The sequence below is a fragment of the Urocitellus parryii genome, chromosome 10 (genome assembly GCF_045843805.1).
Source record: "Urocitellus parryii isolate mUroPar1 chromosome 10, mUroPar1.hap1, whole genome shotgun sequence".
NCBI classification, from domain to species: Eukaryota; Metazoa; Chordata; class Mammalia; order Rodentia; family Sciuridae; genus Urocitellus; species Urocitellus parryii.
In genome coordinates this window covers 135098008-135115371 of record NC_135540.1, presented here as the reverse complement: position 1 = coordinate 135115371, position 17364 = coordinate 135098008, and the positions used below count along the sequence as shown (strand labels likewise).

At 39.9% G+C, this 17364-nt stretch overlaps 1 protein-coding gene across 7 annotated transcripts in view; it reads left to right on the top strand.

The window, feature by feature from the left end:
* Positions 1–796: 796 nt before the first annotated feature.
* The window catches only part of Cpeb2 (cytoplasmic polyadenylation element binding protein 2), a 68927-nt gene continuing 52359 nt past the window's right edge, over positions 797–17364 (top strand). For 2 of the 7 annotated variants that reach the window (XM_026402793.2, XM_026402789.2), the window contains exons 1-4: positions 1658–3543; positions 5694–5975; positions 6733–6822; positions 15268–15358. In XM_026402793.2, coding sequence (XP_026258578.2) covers positions 1888–3543; positions 5694–5975; positions 6733–6822; positions 15268–15358 — 2119 coding nt within the window. In that variant the 5' untranslated portion in view covers positions 1658–1887. Of the gene's footprint in view, positions 941–1657; positions 3544–5693; positions 5985–6732; positions 6823–15267; positions 15359–17364 lie in introns of those variants that run through there. The other 5 variants (XM_026402832.2, XM_026402812.2, XM_026402821.2 and 2 more) reach the window with 3 other exon arrangements.

Genomic DNA, 17364 nt, shown 5'->3' with positions numbered 1-17364 from the left:
AATATGAAGCTTAGTTCATTATACAGGATATCATACAGATTATACGTGAAACATATCGTCTTGCGATGTTTTTCTTTTTACTGTTTATTCTGATTTATAGATATTTGCATTGCTGAACAGAAGTGGAAATCAAATTTAGTAGAGAATGAGGATTCATATAACTGTAATCCGCCTACATCAATAAGGGTATGCTAATTACAACATTAAATATTTAATTTCAGTCTACTTGTAAACCAAAATCAAGTAGTCCGAATCAATCTTCTACAGCTTTTGAGATTAGTCTTTATTTCTAGAATTTTTCTGTACTTTCACTTCCAAGCTCCAACAAAAAAGTTAAAATTGTGAAACAGGAATATGAACTGCATATCTTATGTAGTATGGATCACTGCGTTCTTTATGGACACCTTCAACCACTTTTCCCTATGTAAAATGTTTCCATAGGAAGGGAAATACACAGGATCCGATCCTTTCAGTGCTCCTGAGAGAGCACTGAAGTGGAAAGCTCTCTCTCCCCTTCCATTTTGCAAGCCTCAACAAGCCTGCTGCTGAGTCAAAATCTCCTTCTTACCCTGATGTGAGAAATCTTTCTCCCTTGAAAATTAATAAAGCCTAGGAAATGTTTAAATTAGTCTCCCTGGGGGATTGGGCGGGAATGCCAGAATGGATGTGTTGGGGAGGAGTCCCACACGCCAAGGTCCCGATGACAGCACACTGAATGCTTTTATGAAACAGGAGGACTTGGAGCGGGCCCAGGGTTACTATGGGAGCTCGCTTCGTAACCCGCTCCAAGCTTGTAAGAGTGCAAATAACCACACGGAGCTGTGTCAGGGTCCAGAGACTCTGTTTCTCGTTAGTGAAGTGAAAATGTTCGGTGCACAGAACGGGGCTCCAGCGCTTTAGGTTTCGCCTTCAGAAAACACCTTCGCGCAGCTGCAGGAAGGTCGGTGACAGCACGCCACACGCCCGGCTAAAAACGGAAACAAACCCAAAAGGCGCTTTCTAGGGCGACGCGGACCGCTCCCAGTCGGGATGCCGTGGGGCGGCGGGGCGGCCGAACAGCTAGACGGCCCTTCTGCGGGCAGAGTTCGGGCCCGCGAATCTGCGACCGCACCTGGCCTGCGTTGCGCGCGGGCACCGGGCGCCGCTCCCACGCGGGGTCGCGCAGGTCGGGCGCCCGGCCTCAGTTTCCCCCGCCCGCCGGCCCCTCCTAGAAAAGCCGGTCCTCACGTGACCAAGGGCTGGACAAGGGTGACAGGAAGAAGGCAGGGCCGCGCGGGGAGGAGGCGCGTGAGACCTTGATGGGCTTTGCGCGGACCCCGCGCCTGGAGGGGCGGTTGCCCAGGAACCGTCCAGGCGGCCCGCGCGTGCTCGCATGCCAGCGCGCGCCCAGTACTCGAGACCCCTGTTGGCCGACCGCCTCCGCCCCAACCGGCCTCTGCTTCTTCCGCTGAGCGAGGGGTCGCGCCGCTCGCTCCCGCGCCGCTCGCCCTCCGGGGAGCGCGAGCGCGCGCCGGCTAGCCGAGCCGCATGTTAATGATGGGCGGGGCGGGGGCGGGGCGGCGGAGGCGCGGCGGCCTCGCGCCCGCGCGTGCCAGGACGCACCGCGGGGGGCGGCGCGATTGTGAGGTGGCGCTGACGCACGTTCCGGGGTTCTTAAGCGGAGAGGGCGGTGGCGGCGGCGGCGGCGGCGCCCGAGCGGGTCTCGGGAGGCGGCGGTGACCGCCGCGAGGGGCGGCGGGGCCCAAGTCGGAGCCCCGGCTCAGTCACAGTGTCCCTCTCTCACTGACTCCCCTCCTTCCACCACGGCCGCGCCGCCCCACCGCCGGCGGCTTCCTAGGCGGGGCAGGGGACGGGGAGCCTCTCCTCCCGCTGTCGCCCGCCTGATAGATGAGGGACTTCGGGTTTGGGGTGTTGCAGACCGTCCCGCTCCGCAGCAGCAGCCCGGGGTCCCCGTTTGGCGGCGGGGCGTACCGTCCCCACGCCGCGGGTCCTGCAGCGGCCACCTCCCCGCTGCCCTCCGCCACACCCTTTGGCCCGCTCTCGCCGCCGCCGTTGCCTGTCACCGGCTTCTCCGAAGCCGCCTCCCCCTTCTCCAGCCCCCTAGGCGGCGGCGCGGGCAGCTCGGCCGCCGCCGCTTCCTCTTCCTCCCCGTTCCTGGCGCATCAGCAGACCATGCAGGATGAGCTGCTACTGGGGCTGACACAGCAGCCGGCGCGGCCACTCTCGGGGGCGGCGGCCGCGGAGAAACTCCCCAACCACCTCCCCGGCGGCGGCACGAACGCGGGTGTGACCCACCTCCTCCCCTCCCAGGACTTCAAACCGAGTCTGCACCACCCCTCCTCCTCCTCCGCCTCCTCCTGCTGCTGCTGCCGCACCTCCTCCCCGCAGGACTTCAGTAAGCGGCAGCAGCAGCAGCTGAGCAGCCAGAAGAGGAAAGAGTTCAGCCCTCCCCATCATCCCCACCCTCCGGACTCGAAGCCGCCGCCGCTCCACTGCCCGGGCCAGTTCAGCCCGCCGCCGCCGCCGCCGCCCGGCACGCTCCTCCAGCCGGCGAAGCTCGCCCAGCGCCAGCAGCCGCAGCAGCCACAGCAGTTCAGCCTCCCGCATCCGCAGCACCTCCCGCCGCACGACTTCACTCCGCGGCAGCGCCCGGCCGACCTGCCCCCGCTCCCGCAGCTCCAGCCCTCGCCGCCCTCAGCCCAGCGGCGCCGCCACGGAGGCGCGGGCAGCCCTCGCAAGACCCCGGCCGCGGGCGAGGGCAGCGCCGCCGAGCCCCCCAATGCGGGCTTGGCCTCCTCGACGCCGCCGGTGAACCCCGCGCCGGGCTCCATGGAGTCCCCCAACCACCCTCTGCTCAACAGTCCCAGTAACCTCCTGCCCGGCGGGGCGCTCGGCGCGGGCGCCTTCAGCAGCCTGCAGAGCCCGGACCTTCCGCACCCGGGCGGCGGCGGGGGCGGGGGCCCCCCCGGTGGCGGAGGGGGAGGCGGCTCCGCGTCGCCGCCGCCGCTGCCCGGCTTCGGCACCCCCTGGTCGGTGCAGACCGCGTCGCCGCCGCCCCAGCCCCAGCAGCCTCCGGCGCCCCAGCCGCCGCCGCCGCCGCCGCCCCAGCAGCCGCCCCAGCAGCAGCCGCAGGCGCCCGGCTCCTCGGCCACCACCCCGGGCGGCGGCGGCGGCGGCGGCTCGCTCAGCGCCATGCCGCCGCCCAGCCCCGACTCGGAGAACGGCTTCTACCCCGGGCTCCCGTCGTCCATGAACCCGGCCTTCTTCCCAAGCTTCTCGCCCGTGTCGCCGCACGGCTGCGCGGGGCTCAGCGTGCCGGCGAGCGGCGGCGGCGGCGGCGGCGGTTTCGGCGGCCCCTTCTCGGCGACCGCCGTGCCCCCGCCGCCGCCCGCCATGAATTTACCTCAGCAGCAGCCCCCGCCGCCCGCGGCGCCGCAGCAGCCGCAGAGCCGGAGGTCGCCCGTCAGCCCGCAGCTCCAGCAGCAGCACCAGGCGGCGGCCGCCGCCTTCCTGCAGCAGAGGAACTCGTACAACCACCACCAGGTACGGCGGGCGGCGGCGGAGAGGCCGCTCGGTCGCCGAGCGGGAGCGGGAATGGGGGGAGGCCGCGCCGCGGTGACAGCGCCGGCGGGCGGCGGCGGGCTGCGGGCCGGGTTCGCGCCGGGGCGGCGGCCGGCGGACGCCCCCTCGAACGCCCGGGCGGCGAGGCCAGGGCCCGGGCGGGATGGCGGCGGGCGGAGGAAGGTGCCCCGCACCGGGCGCGCCGCCCGGCTCCCGGCCGTCGGCGAACGCGGGGCGGACAGCCCTTCCTGGCGGCGGGTTGCGGGCTCGGGCGGGCCGCCTGCGGGGCAGTCGGGTGCGCCCGCCGAGGCGCCGCGGGGACCGCGCTCCGCGTGGCGACCCCGACCGCACGCCCCGCCGTGGTCCCCGCAGCACTGCCGGGCGGCGCCGGGTGCCGCGTCACGGAGGAGCGGTTCGGCTTTGAGTCTGGGCAGCGTTTGTTACCGTCGTCCCAGTCGGTTTCGCGGTCAGGGACTGACAGAAGCAGAGCGTGACCTTAAGCGGCGCTGACCTAACTTTCTTCATTGCCAAAGTTTTCAAGGGTGAATACTATCTAAATTAACCAAAGTAACAGTTGACAGTTTATCTAAATTGACCCAAGTAACAGTTAACAGTTCTTGTTGAATCTCTGGTTCCTCGCAGAGAAAGAATGTGGCCTTTGGGATTGAAAATATGGAATTTCGGAATATTATACTTTTCCATGATTTACCTAATTTTGAGCAGCTATCTTTTGTGCCTCGGGTTCTTCATTTTTTAACTGAAAGGTTGCCACAGCCATGTGTAATTGTGTTCTTAAAGTCGTGGTGTGGAACATTAGCAGAACTTAAACCATGATCCATACTTAACTGTAATCTGCTCTTAGACCAAAACACAGGCTCGCCACGGAGTGTAAGAGGTCACACAGCTTTCCTGTGGAATTTTAGACCATTGAAGAGAACTTTGAATCATTTAGTAAGCGAAGGAAGGCCTCATACATGGAGTGATTTGTCCACAGCCCCTTTCTGAACTGTGGAGGGAGAGTGGTATATGTTCATGATTACATTAGCATTTAAGATATTTTTAAAGGTACTGTAGGTCAGCGGTGTTTAAAATTGTCTTGTGAGAAGCAGTAAGGGTACCACCATATTTACTGATTTTTAGTAACTGCACGGTCCACATTTCCATTGGCTGAATGTTAGCACAAAATTGTAAGAATATTAGCTTATTTTTATAGTAGAGTTGCTAGCAACTCATACACACGCACAAACTGCTTTTACACTTGCAGTGAATTTTCTATCTGATGACTTAACTTTTCTTGTCGTAGGTTCTAAACTAGAATAATTTACTCTTGAAAATGAATGAACTTAATGGAGACTTGTGTTAAGATTATTAAGAATAATTAAAGTCTATCATTGCTTATGGCAACGTATCTCAGTGGATCCACCTATGGGTAACATCAGATAATTGCTTAACAATTTATGGATATTTAAGTGAAATAACACTTTAAAAGAAACTGCAACAACTGGAGCTAGATAATATAAAAATTGAGTACACAATGCAAAAAATCAACAACAACAACAAAACACACATTTCCTATACTGCACTATCCTCAAAGATTTTTAATTCATAGAACAGTGTAATAATTCTAAACTTTATCATTAGCTACTTTTGTAGTGATATACCTTATTTTGGAAGCTCAAATTTCACTCATAACTGGGATATTTTAATTAAGAAAGACCACTTAATTAAGAAAGACCTAGCAGAATATGGTTCCTTTAGGATTACGATGTAGGCTCTATCTTTAAGAATATTCAAATTCAAAGTTAATTTAAAAGTAAAAATTTTTTTCTTCATCTTTGTCATGCATACAGTTCTCTAAAAGGAAAAAAATAAGTTCATGGTTCTATTTGAGTAATTGTTTTGAAATATTTATAATAGGTAAAATGGCAAAAACTTGCCCACCGTGTAATAAGTATGATTTTATATAGTAAGATTTCAAATTTACTGCTTTTTGTAAGCTATTTAAACTATATTTTTCAGTTTTATATATTTCATTTTTTATGATCATAAATTCCTGGCTAAGGTCTAAAATTTAAACTTGAATTACAAGCTTTTTAAAGCCTATAATTTAAATAGAGATGTGTCTTCCCTAGCCTCTTCTGAAACAATCGCCTTGGAGCAACCACCAGAGCAGTGGCTGGGGCACTGGAAGCATGTCCTGGGGAGCAGTGCATGGCAGAGATCATCGTAGAACTGGAAACATGGGAATTCCAGGAACCATGAATCAGATATCTCCATTGAAGAAACCATTCTCTGGTAATGTCATAGCACCACCGAAATTTACTCGCTCTACTCCATCACTGACTCCAAAATCTTGGATTGAAGATAATGTGTTCAGAACAGACAACAATAGTAATACACTCTTACCCTTACAGGTAAGAATGGTATGTAATTGGTCTTATTATTTCTAATGTTAATCTTTCAAAATAGGAAGTTGGGTGGCACCAGCAGTTGTAATGTATAGTAAAATTGGTAAATGGAAAAAAAATAAAGTCCTAGTTTTTAAGCATATAGTTAGATAGTGAGATACATAGAGAAAATTGAGAATGTAAAACATTCTCTAAGCACACAATGGAAAATAAGCTGCTTAAAATGTAGAAAAATCTCCTTTTTCTTAAATATTGATTGAAGCTTTTAATTGGCAGTTCTTTTAAAATAAGTAAATTTATTATTGTGTAATCAAATTTTGTTTCTCCTATAACATAGTGAACCTAAAAAGTTCTGGAACTGTAGTGATTCATAGATTTGTCTATAATGAGCTGTCTTAGAATACATTGAATACAGCTTTAATTATGGCAAAATAATATCAAGAATATTACATCTAATTCAAATTTGTCTTCACTTATCCAGTGACTGCATTTTCCAAAGTATGGCCTAATAGTTAGGGTGATAAACAGTTTTTTTTTCCAAGCTAAAATTTTTTTGTTGATCATTTTTTTGTTGAATATTTTGTTGAAGTTCATTATGGCTATTTTAAATAAGATTTTATTTTCCCTAAAATCTTTAGAGGATTGAACAAAGATTTAAGAGAAAGAACTTTTGATTGTTTTTTTTTTTTCTTTTTTTTGGGGAGGGGGCGGATATGGGGAAGAAAATTGCTCATTTCTGATGAAAACTTCTATGCTATTGAAGGTGAGATCTAGTTTGCAGTTGCCAGCTTGGGGCTCAGATTCACTCCAAGATAGTTGGTGCACTGCAGCCGGAACATCCAGAATAGACCAGGTAGGCTGCACAGTGTATATTTTTCAGGATTTTGAGTCGAGTTTAGTATTTACATTATGAGTAGGATTTATCATTACTTTTCAGATATGCCTATTTAAGCATATGTTACAGGGCATTAAAGCAATTTACTTTTAAAGATCACCTTGATTTACTATTTAATATAGAATATTCATCTTTATATATAAAAGATTTGTAATCATTTTATATTTCTAAGGCGTAATAAAATTTGTTTCTGAATGAAAGAAGTTAATTATATACTCAAGAGCACCTGACTTTAAACATCAGTCAAACTAAACAGATTTTATGTCCTTTCAGAATTATTTGCAGCTAGGTACAAAATCTCATATTTACTTAACATCCAGCTTTATATTTTATGTTTTACAAAACTTTCCAGTAATTTTTTGTTCTGAAACCTGATATAGAGATTTCATATTTGAAATATATTATTGAGATATATTTCTGAAAAGGCCCTGTCTTAATTCAGGTTTTTACTTTCATAAAAATAAACTTTATGGTATAATTATTTATTCTAAATTTTATTACTGTTCTCATATCCTTCAAGTGGTTACAGAATGCTGTCTTTCCTCCTGCAGAGTGAATTTGTATGTATACTGGGTAGCAGGTGATGAGGATTATTACAAGACATAGAAAGCTCCCTCCTTACATATGAGGATTCCTTTTCACAAAGCCCAAGTTTGATTGAGCTTAGACATGACATTATGTGAGTTAAGTGAATGGAGCTATTTTATCCTTAGCTAAGGCTTTTCCTCAGTTAATTTATCAAGAGATGACTTTGAGTAAGGACTGTATAAGCAGATTAATAATATATTTGTAAATAGCATTTTAATCTAAGGATTAGCACTAACTTCAATAATCAATCATTAGCAGTTGTTTAAGACAGGTCCTGCCTATATATAAAAGTTGTTCTGTAAGGATCTGTGCTCCAAAATAGTTATCCGATGAAATTTACAATTAATTTACTTATTAATATTAGCTATCCATCTATTCCTATTTCTTCTTCACTATGGCCTAGCTAATCTATATTAGTGACATTTTTATGGTAGCACTTTTCTATTGTTCAAATGGAATACTAAATGCTTATGCGATGGTATATTAGGAAAATTAAAAATATCATTTTGGAAATATTCTTAGGAATAGACACAATTATTCCAAGTGTATGTGCAGAAGCAATAGAATATGCATATGGTAGAAAGGGTCCTTGCAGGCAGAGGCAAAGGTTGAGAAATTAGTTTATTGGAATGGTTTTCTTTGATGGAATGGGGCTAGACAGTAGATAGAGGTGATAACAAAAGGATATTCTTTAAACTGGACTCTGGGACTGCCACAGGACAAAGGCTGTGTCCCTCCACTTAGACTTCAGTCTAAGCCACTCTGCTTTTACCAGTTTTATAACCTGGGGCTTTAGGTAAGTTCATTTTAGGAGACAGGAATTTAGTATTACATATATATATTCTTTTGGCAAACTGCAGAGATATTAGTATTCCACATGGACTCAGAAGTGTGATATGATGAAGCTGAAGACCGTGGGAAAAAAAGAAGATAGTGGAAATTAAACTCAACTGGAAGGAAAGGAGGTCTGAAACCTGGGTTGTCTTCCTCTTCCTCAAAATCGTTACGACATTAAATATAACAATTTATGGGTTTTCATGTCTCTGGGTCATAGATGCCTTATCTATAAAAGGAGGACCTTGAACTAGGCCATATGAAGCCTTTTCAGCCAGCTCTTATACATTCTTTGATCTGTTTTGCCATTTCTTTTTCTCCTTGCTTCCTCACCCCAAACCCTGGCCTTTATTTTTAGAATGAGAGTCTTAGGTTCTTGCTGGGAAGAGTCTAAGGCATTTGTCTATGGCAGCGGTGGTAGCATATGACCTTTCTGTGAGTCTTAAAAGCAATGTTGTCTCATTTCAGTACTCTAAGGGTCCGTTTTATACTTAATTTGTTCTGTGTTTCCATCTTTCCATAAAAGGTTGAGGTATTTGAAGTTGAGGTTCTTAAAAATACTTTTGCATGGACTGGGGCTGTAGCTCAGTTGGTAGAGCATTTGCTTAGCATGTGTGAGGCGCTGGGTTCGATCCTCAGCACCACATAAAAATAAATAAATAAAATAAAGGTATTGTGTCTACAACAAAAAAAATATTTAGGAAAAAAACTGCTGCAGCTACAAACTGGAATTGGCATTTTAAAATATTGAGTGGTTTTTATATGTTTTTCAAAATTAAAATCATAGAATATGCTTCATCACTTAAATATCTGGGGAGAGTATTTTCATTTATGACTTTTTGTCATATATGTTTTAATATAACGTTTATTGTTAAAAGTACATTATTATAAAACAACTTTTAATTTCTTCATACTTAACCTGATAAAGTGAATATATTAAAATATAGAACTTAAGTCTTAATTCTTGTAGTTGAACACTTCAGACCTTACTTACCATCAAGATCTGAACATATTAAATTCAATAAATGAAAAAAAAAAGTTTCATAAGTTGATTTTACTTATTAGTAAGTAAAATTTTGTAGGTTGGTCTTAAGATTTTTTAATGAAAAAGCTTCAGATTTAAAATTTTTAGAAAGCAAATGTAAATAGTTACACACATTAATTTTAAAATGTTTACTACTTATTTCTGTGAATTCTTTTGGGCTAAGAATTTCTTAACTATAGTTACTCTTACAGGAAATCACATTTCTAAATTATAATTTAGAATTATAAATCACATTTCTAAATTATTTTAAAATGGAATTTCCAAGTAGAAGTTAATGTTATACTATATTTATTCAATAATACTTGGATATTTTAAGCCACAAAGTAAATATCCTTTTAACTGAGGTTTTTATTACTTACAAGTTTATATATGGCATATCACGGTAAACAAAGCACTATCTTGCAACTGTAATTCTATGAAGCCTATAAAGGCATGTTGGCCTGTTCCCTAGCCTGTTTCTTAACTCTGGAGATTATCAATTCTGCATTTTTCCTCTATGTCACATAAATTAACTTGAATTAATTGGAATTTTTGACCAATATTTAATACTGAAGATATAATAATGTTGTGATGTCACAATTTGGAGTTTTTTCTTAGAAAAATAAATTATGTGACTCTTTGTTCTTCACCTTTATGAAAATCAGTATGTAACTGCACACTAAGTTTAGTATTTCATCTAAGAAAGCATTCTTTAAGTTGTAATTTGGTTGTAGATTCTCTGTCGAAGGAACCACTGAGCTCTAGATAGGGCAGAGGGGTGGGAAGGGAAGGGAGAGGGCATGAGGTTAGAAATGATGGTGGAATGTGATGGTCATTATTATCCAAAATACACGTATGAAGACACGAATTGGTGTGAATATACTATGTGTACAACCAGAGATATGAAAAATTGTGCTCTATATGTGTAAATAAGAATTGTAATGCATCCTGTTGTCATATATAAATTAAAAAATTAATTAAAAATAAAGTTGTAATTAGGGCACAGGTGTTCATACTCACATATTGATTGAATATGAAAGAGAATGGGCTCTTATATATGTGCTTGGGTAGTGGATGCTTGCTTTTTAATGTTTCTTCTCCTGTGTTTAATCTTTTATTGTGCTTGCAATATTTTCTTGTTTTACTAATTTTTAATATTAATATTTTTAATTTCCTTTGTGCTTTTTATGTGATTTAGCAGTTTTATGAGTTGACACACATTAGTAAATCTAGTTTTCCACTTACTATTATATTAAAACACTTTCCATTATGTTCAGCATTCTTTTAAAATTATTTTTTTCTAATATCCAAAGTTGGGTTGTTTCTTTTTTTAAAATTTATTTATTCTAATTAGGTATATATGAGTGCAGAATGTATTTTGATTGATTGTACATTTGTTTTACTAATTTTTTTAATCCTTGTTGGTACTAGAATAAGTTCAGTAGAGTTTGGCCTTTTAAAGTTTTCAAAAAATATTTTTATTTTTCAGAGTGACTACCACAGTACTTTATTGAAATTCACTTTGTTGAGTGAGGTACAGAGTAAATAAAGTTAGTTCAAAAAATATTATGTTCATTGTGCTTGTACTAGTGTCTTAATTACACTTGGGATAGATGGAGGAAAAATAACTATTCTTGCCTTTGAGGAAATAAGAGCCTAGTTGGATGAATAAAGTATCTGTGTGGAACAACTGAAAATGATGAGAGTTTATGAGACTGCATGCTACATGGTGTGGTAAAGCAGTGTAGGAGGTCATCTACCACTAATTCTGTATGGTTCACTAGCATTGTGTAATTAGGAATGTATAATAAATGTATACTTAAAATTGGGGAAAGCATTAACACAACTTTGTTTTTCGAATTAAAATATATAGAAACACAAATATTGAAAATATAATAATAGCTCATCTTTCTGCTTGTACAGAATAATGCATATTTAGATATCTGTCATATCAGTAGATAAAAGGATGTAGGGTTTTTCTATGTTCATCTCCTTTTTCTTTGGGAGAATACTTCATTTTCAAGAGGAAAAGTTTCTACTTGACTACTTTTTTTTGAAATATAATAGAGTTTTGAATATATCAAAGCAAAAGAAAATATTACATCAAAAGTTCCCTTTGAATTAAGTTTGAGTTCCTTTGTCATGCCAATCTAATGTCACACTTGGACCGCCTTAATTTTAGTATTTGTAGTTCTTTCTTGGATCATCTTCAACATCAGGATTACTTAGTTCTTTTCTGTGTTTTTCAGCCTAGGAATTCATTGATGGTCCAATAAGTGCTATGGCTAATACCTAAATAAAAATATTAAAAATGATAAAAATAACTATTAGACTACAAGAGGTACTTTTTCATCAGTATGTTCTAGTATTTTTGCTGTTTGTTATTGTAGGATTGAGTTTACAATCAGTTTCTAAAACCCCATTTAATTGATTCCTTGACAGATAATTTGCATATTTTAAAATAGGTTGGGTATAAACTTTTCCTTGAAGATTTTTATTTTTATTAAGTATTTTGGCAGTTTTTAAATAATCATAATAAATGGAAGTCCCATTGCTATAATTGTCCATATTTATTATTAAATATAAGTATTGATATATTCATGGTTCCTTTAAACCTACATCAGAGCTTTTTATTTTAACTAATGGTGTTTGCATGAATACAAATATTTTAATAGCTTTATTTTAGAATAATATATTTATTTTTAAATTTTATTTTATTTTTAAACATATTTATTTTATAGCCAGATTTCTTCCTGGTTTTCCAGAAGTCAGATTTTAATCCTCAGTTTACTAAATGGGATTTTCTCTATCTTTTGCATAGGAACCTCTAAACTTCATTAAATTTAAAAGGTGATTTTGAGATGCCATGACTTATTTGCTTACTCTAGGCTATAAAAATCATATGGGATGTAGCTGGTGCTTAATAAAGTATAACTAAGCTAATAATTTTAAAACAGCTTTGCTGTTTATTTTCCTAAAGTGGGCATTTGGTTCATATTCAAAGACTTCAGATAAAAATGGAAATAAGGGATCATGTAATAAGTGGGCACTTCACTATTTTGTTTGGATATGTGTCAAGCTAAAGTTATTAATATATCAACTTTTTTAGTGACAACTATTAGAGTTGATCACATAGTGGTTACTGATATTAATTAAATAGTTTGCTTAAGCATTTTCACTTTGTTGCCTTAAATTTTGTTAATGTCCCAGTGACAATGTATGTGGAATTATTTCAGTAATTTTACAGTGCTCTAAATTAAGACCACACACCTTGCAATAGAAGGAGGAGGCACCTCCCACTCTCAAACAGAAAAAGAGAAATCAATATTGTTTGGGTGATATTAATAATTACCATTAATTAAGGTCATAGATTGACTGAAAATGGGGATAAGTTGAATTTGTTCAAAATTTTCAACCTGAAAAGATAGCTTTGAACTCTACATTTTCTTTCCAAAAATTTAGAGTAAGTCGAATATATGATATTTTAAAGTATTTATAATGTACTCTTAGAACCTATATGATACATCATTCAATGTGTTTTTCCTTAATTATATTAACATTATTTTTTATCATGATAGTTTATATTTTATAACTATTTTAAATATATCTTAAAACATCAAATATATTGATAGCACTTAATCTTCCAGTGGGTAATTATAAATTTGGGTTGGATGGCAAAGCTACATTAATATGATACTTGTTTCAACTTAGCCAGTTAACATCTGACTACCTATTCCATTAAGGATTCTAAGAAGTTTCATAGTCCTGTGTGATTATAATTTAAAAAGTATAATCTTTGCCCTCATAGAAATCTACTTATACATTTTTATAAAGTTTTTTTATGGTAAAAGAAAGTAGTATTTATTTAATAGACATTTGAGAGCTAACAGTGTTCTGTATTTAGAATGTCTCTAGACTTAATTAACTTAGAAGTTGAATTAACTTACAGTATAGTAGAAGCACAAAAGTTGGAAATATTTGGAGATATTCCTAAAATTGTAGGTCATTTTTTGCCCAAAGGCAATCCTGTCTATTCCAGTTGTATTTCATTTATTGTTATATGATTGAGTCTTTTCTTTAATTTTTAAAATAGACTTTTAGGTATCATCTAGTCTGACATGATTATTTTCTACAAGAACCAGAGGCTTAATAATTTAGAAGAGAGTACAGAACTCTTTCTCATTTATAGCTATAAGCCAGCAGCATGGGTACACCTGAAAACTTGTTAGAAATATAAATTCTCAGGTGCTACTCCAAATATACTGATCCACACTCCATTGATGTGTCTCAGCAAATTGTGTTAACCAGCCTTCCAGATAATTCAAGTTTTGGAAGCAATGTTATAGCTCATTGATTCTCTGTACCTGTTTCACCAACAAGGTCACTGTTCCAGTGAACACCTGTCACACTGCCAGTGCTATTCCTTAGGGGGTCTTTCAGTAAAAATCAGTAATGGGGACTGATAGAGTTCATTCACTCTGGTGATAAAGTGGAATAACCCTTGCTGTCCAACTTTCTTGTCATCATTCAGTGTTACTTTTTTCCCTTTCTAATTCCTTGACAGAACCTTGTTTAGTCTACAATACTGACTCTGGCCCCCTAGTTTTAAAAAGTTTACAACCTTAATTTAAACATAAAAGTAGAGTAAATAAATGAACATATTCTTAAGAAAGCTTTTTATGTTTTTCTTTGCTTCTGAACAGCTGGTTCTGAATCTTCTCTGGATTGCAAACCCCTTTGAAAAAGTATAAAACTTGTCTTGAGAAAAAAATTATACACACATGTATGTACATTGAATATAATACCAGAGAATTCTGTACTAGTCTCAAACTGCATGGATCCAAGTTGAGAAATACCTAACTTTGATTTCTGGAGAAAGAGGTTTCTTTTTCCCTAACTTAATTTTTTGATTCTTCCCTGTTTTCTGTGGGAATCATTTGTTGAGAATTTAAAATGGCCTATCATGTCTCCTCCATATTTATATACACACACACACACACAAACACAGGAGTGGGTGGGGGATGGCACTGACATATTTTAGGAAAAGACTCCCAGGCTATTTGGAGGGCATGGGCTACAACTTGCTGTGGTATTTTCTGAAATATATTTTTTCATGGACATTGAGTACGTGTTAAGCAGAGTACAGTATAAATTCATGGGTAGTAAAAAAAAATCAAATTCCTTCTAATAAGCAAAGGGTAAAGGTATTTAGCAAACAAGGCTTCTGACAATGCAGAAAATTTTGTTCTGAGATTTGGTGAAGTGGAAAACTTAGCTGAAAGTTCTTTTACTCTTCAGACCTGCCACCTTTGCAAGGTAGTTGGGAAAGGTAGGATTGCCACACGGAGAGACTAATATGGGAGGGAGCACAATGGAGGGCACAATTTGAATATTCTAAACATTAGACTTTGTTCTGATATTAGTATCTCATGCTTATGATTGTTAATGTATATAATGCTTATGCATTTATTGTTATGAAATTCAGATGTCTTAAATAATATAAAATGTCTGATAGATGTTTAAAGTACGGTGCAATTATGGAATTAAATCCTTTTCTCTCAGATATTTATTTTCTAATTCTAGTGTCTGTCGTCTTAGATATGTGAGAAAAGTTTAGAAGTTAAACTACTAAAAATGTTCTTTGTGTGTATAGTATTTCAAGAATCTTTATAGAGAATGACAAAAGAAATTATTTTACTATATTGCATTAATATTGCCAATATAATTATATTATTTTTGATATGATACTTTGGAGATTAATAAGTTGAAAATAGTTGTCCTTCAGTAAGGGATATTGTAGTTCTTGATATTCTTAGTTACTGATATTTTCTTGAGATACAGTTGCTTAGTAATAATATTCAGATGTCCTATTATATATAAGAGAATTTACATAGTATTTTTAACAGTTATTTGAAAAAATTGCATACATAGTAAGTATTTTTTTTCTTCTCTTCTAGGATCGAAGTAGAATGTATGACAGTTTAAATATGCACTCTTTGGAAAATTCCCTCATTGATATTATGAGAGCAGAGCATGATCCCCTTAAGGGTAGGTGACTTTTTGAAACAAAAATTTTATATTACGTATCAATTTTTATGTTTATTTTACCATTTTATAGGAAAATAAGCACTAAGCTCATCTGTCAACTAATTGTTAATAGTGTCTGAAAAAAAGCATTGTTTTATAACTATTTGTATAATGAAAATGTATCTTACATTTCTTTATATAACAGTTCTCATTGCACTTTATCTTAATGATGAAAATCTTGCAAATCATGTCAACTTGAGTGAAGAGAGAGGCAGGTTAGTTGTGTATTGCTACATAACAAATTATCCTAAAATTTAACAGCTTAAAACAACAATAAGTGTTTATTACCTTACACATTTTCAGTGGGTCAGGAGTACAGCAGCAGCTTAATTGATTAGTTCTGGCTCAGAATTTCTCATCGAATCAAAATCATTTTAATTCTTTAAAGCTAATTAAGAATTCACTTAAAAGATTTAGTCTCAAACTCCAGAACTTCAGTGTTGGCATCGAGGTTGTTAGCTACTAAGCAGATAATACTGGTCAACTATCTAATCATTTTGCTCTGCTAACTGGATTTTGCTTGTAGAGGATTCTTTTTTTTTTTTTTGTCTTTCTGATTCTTTTTAAGGAGCTTGGAAAGCTGAGGGGTCATTAGTGGTTGCTGATGATGTAGTTCTCTATACAAACTGATATAGTTACACTTTGGATTTTTGTTTGTTTTCTTTCTCATCAAAATTCAGTGTAGTTTTTTGAGTGTCTATATGGAATCTCGTTCTCCTCACTGATAGGCTGACAGTTCAGTGGTGTTTGTCTTGGGTCTGCTATTTGAATAGAATCTAACAACTCATGATTTAAAAAGCCCCGTTTTTTTCCTTGTCTTCTTTAGAAAGAAAACTGTTAAGAATTTCTAGACAAATCAAAGATTATTGTTACTGGATGATGAAAGGTTTTCATTGTTATTTCTTCCCATCTTTTAAAAGGGTTTTGAAGATGTTAGAGAAAATAGTCATTGCTTCACTATTAATTATTTCAGTTTTTTTCTTTTTTCTAGCCTGGGTAATTATAAAAGTGGAGGTCAGATCTAGAGAGGAACTTGAGAAAGGAAATGGAAGCAGCAAAAGGTGAACAATAATAATTTTATAAAAATCTGAAGCGATTTCCAAATTTTTTGTTAAAAAAATTGTCTTTGTAAGAATAAAAATATGCCCACCACCACCTTTAGGAGTCTGGAGTCATCATGGTGATAAATTTGTTTCTGATTGGAGTACATTATGTTCCACATGTATTATGGCAACAAAAAAAGAAAATAATTAAGAAACCTTCCCTACATAGAGAAATAAGACTAGTACTTCACAGTTGCCATCATATACATACTTAAAATTACTTTACTCCCTGAGTGCTGCTCTAAAAATGTTTTTTCTTCCCTTTCTTTCTAGTACAACTTCGCTGCTTCCTGCAATGATCATATTGTATATTTACACACACACACAAACACTTGTGTCACTACAGTTTTTTAATTGGACCTCAGTAGAATCTGAAAAGCAAGATGATGTCAAATGGAAGAAACCAGCCAGGGTTAACCCATAAATTTGTTTTTCTTATTTTTTTCCCCATTCCTGATCTTTAGAATAATGTTCACCTTTATCCCATCTCTTCAGAAAATCTTGACCTTCATTTAATACAAAATAATTATTTACCCCCAGGAACAAAATTAGTATTTTATCCTTTTAAAGTGCTTTTTTTAAAGTTAGTCATTTTTGCTAGGCTTGGGGGTGCACATCTATAATCTCAGCTACACATAAGACTGAGACAGGAGGATTATAAATTTGTGACCAATCTCAGCAGTTTTCCAAGACCTTAAAATATTAGGTTAGTTAGAGATGTAGCTCAGTGGTAGAGTGCCTCTGGGTTCAATCCTCAGTACCATAAAAACAAAACCAAACCACTATTTTCTTCAACTTTCTTCTGGGATCTAATGGAAAAGAAGAAAATAGGTTAATTTTTAAAATGAGTTTCTTCTTTTTCTT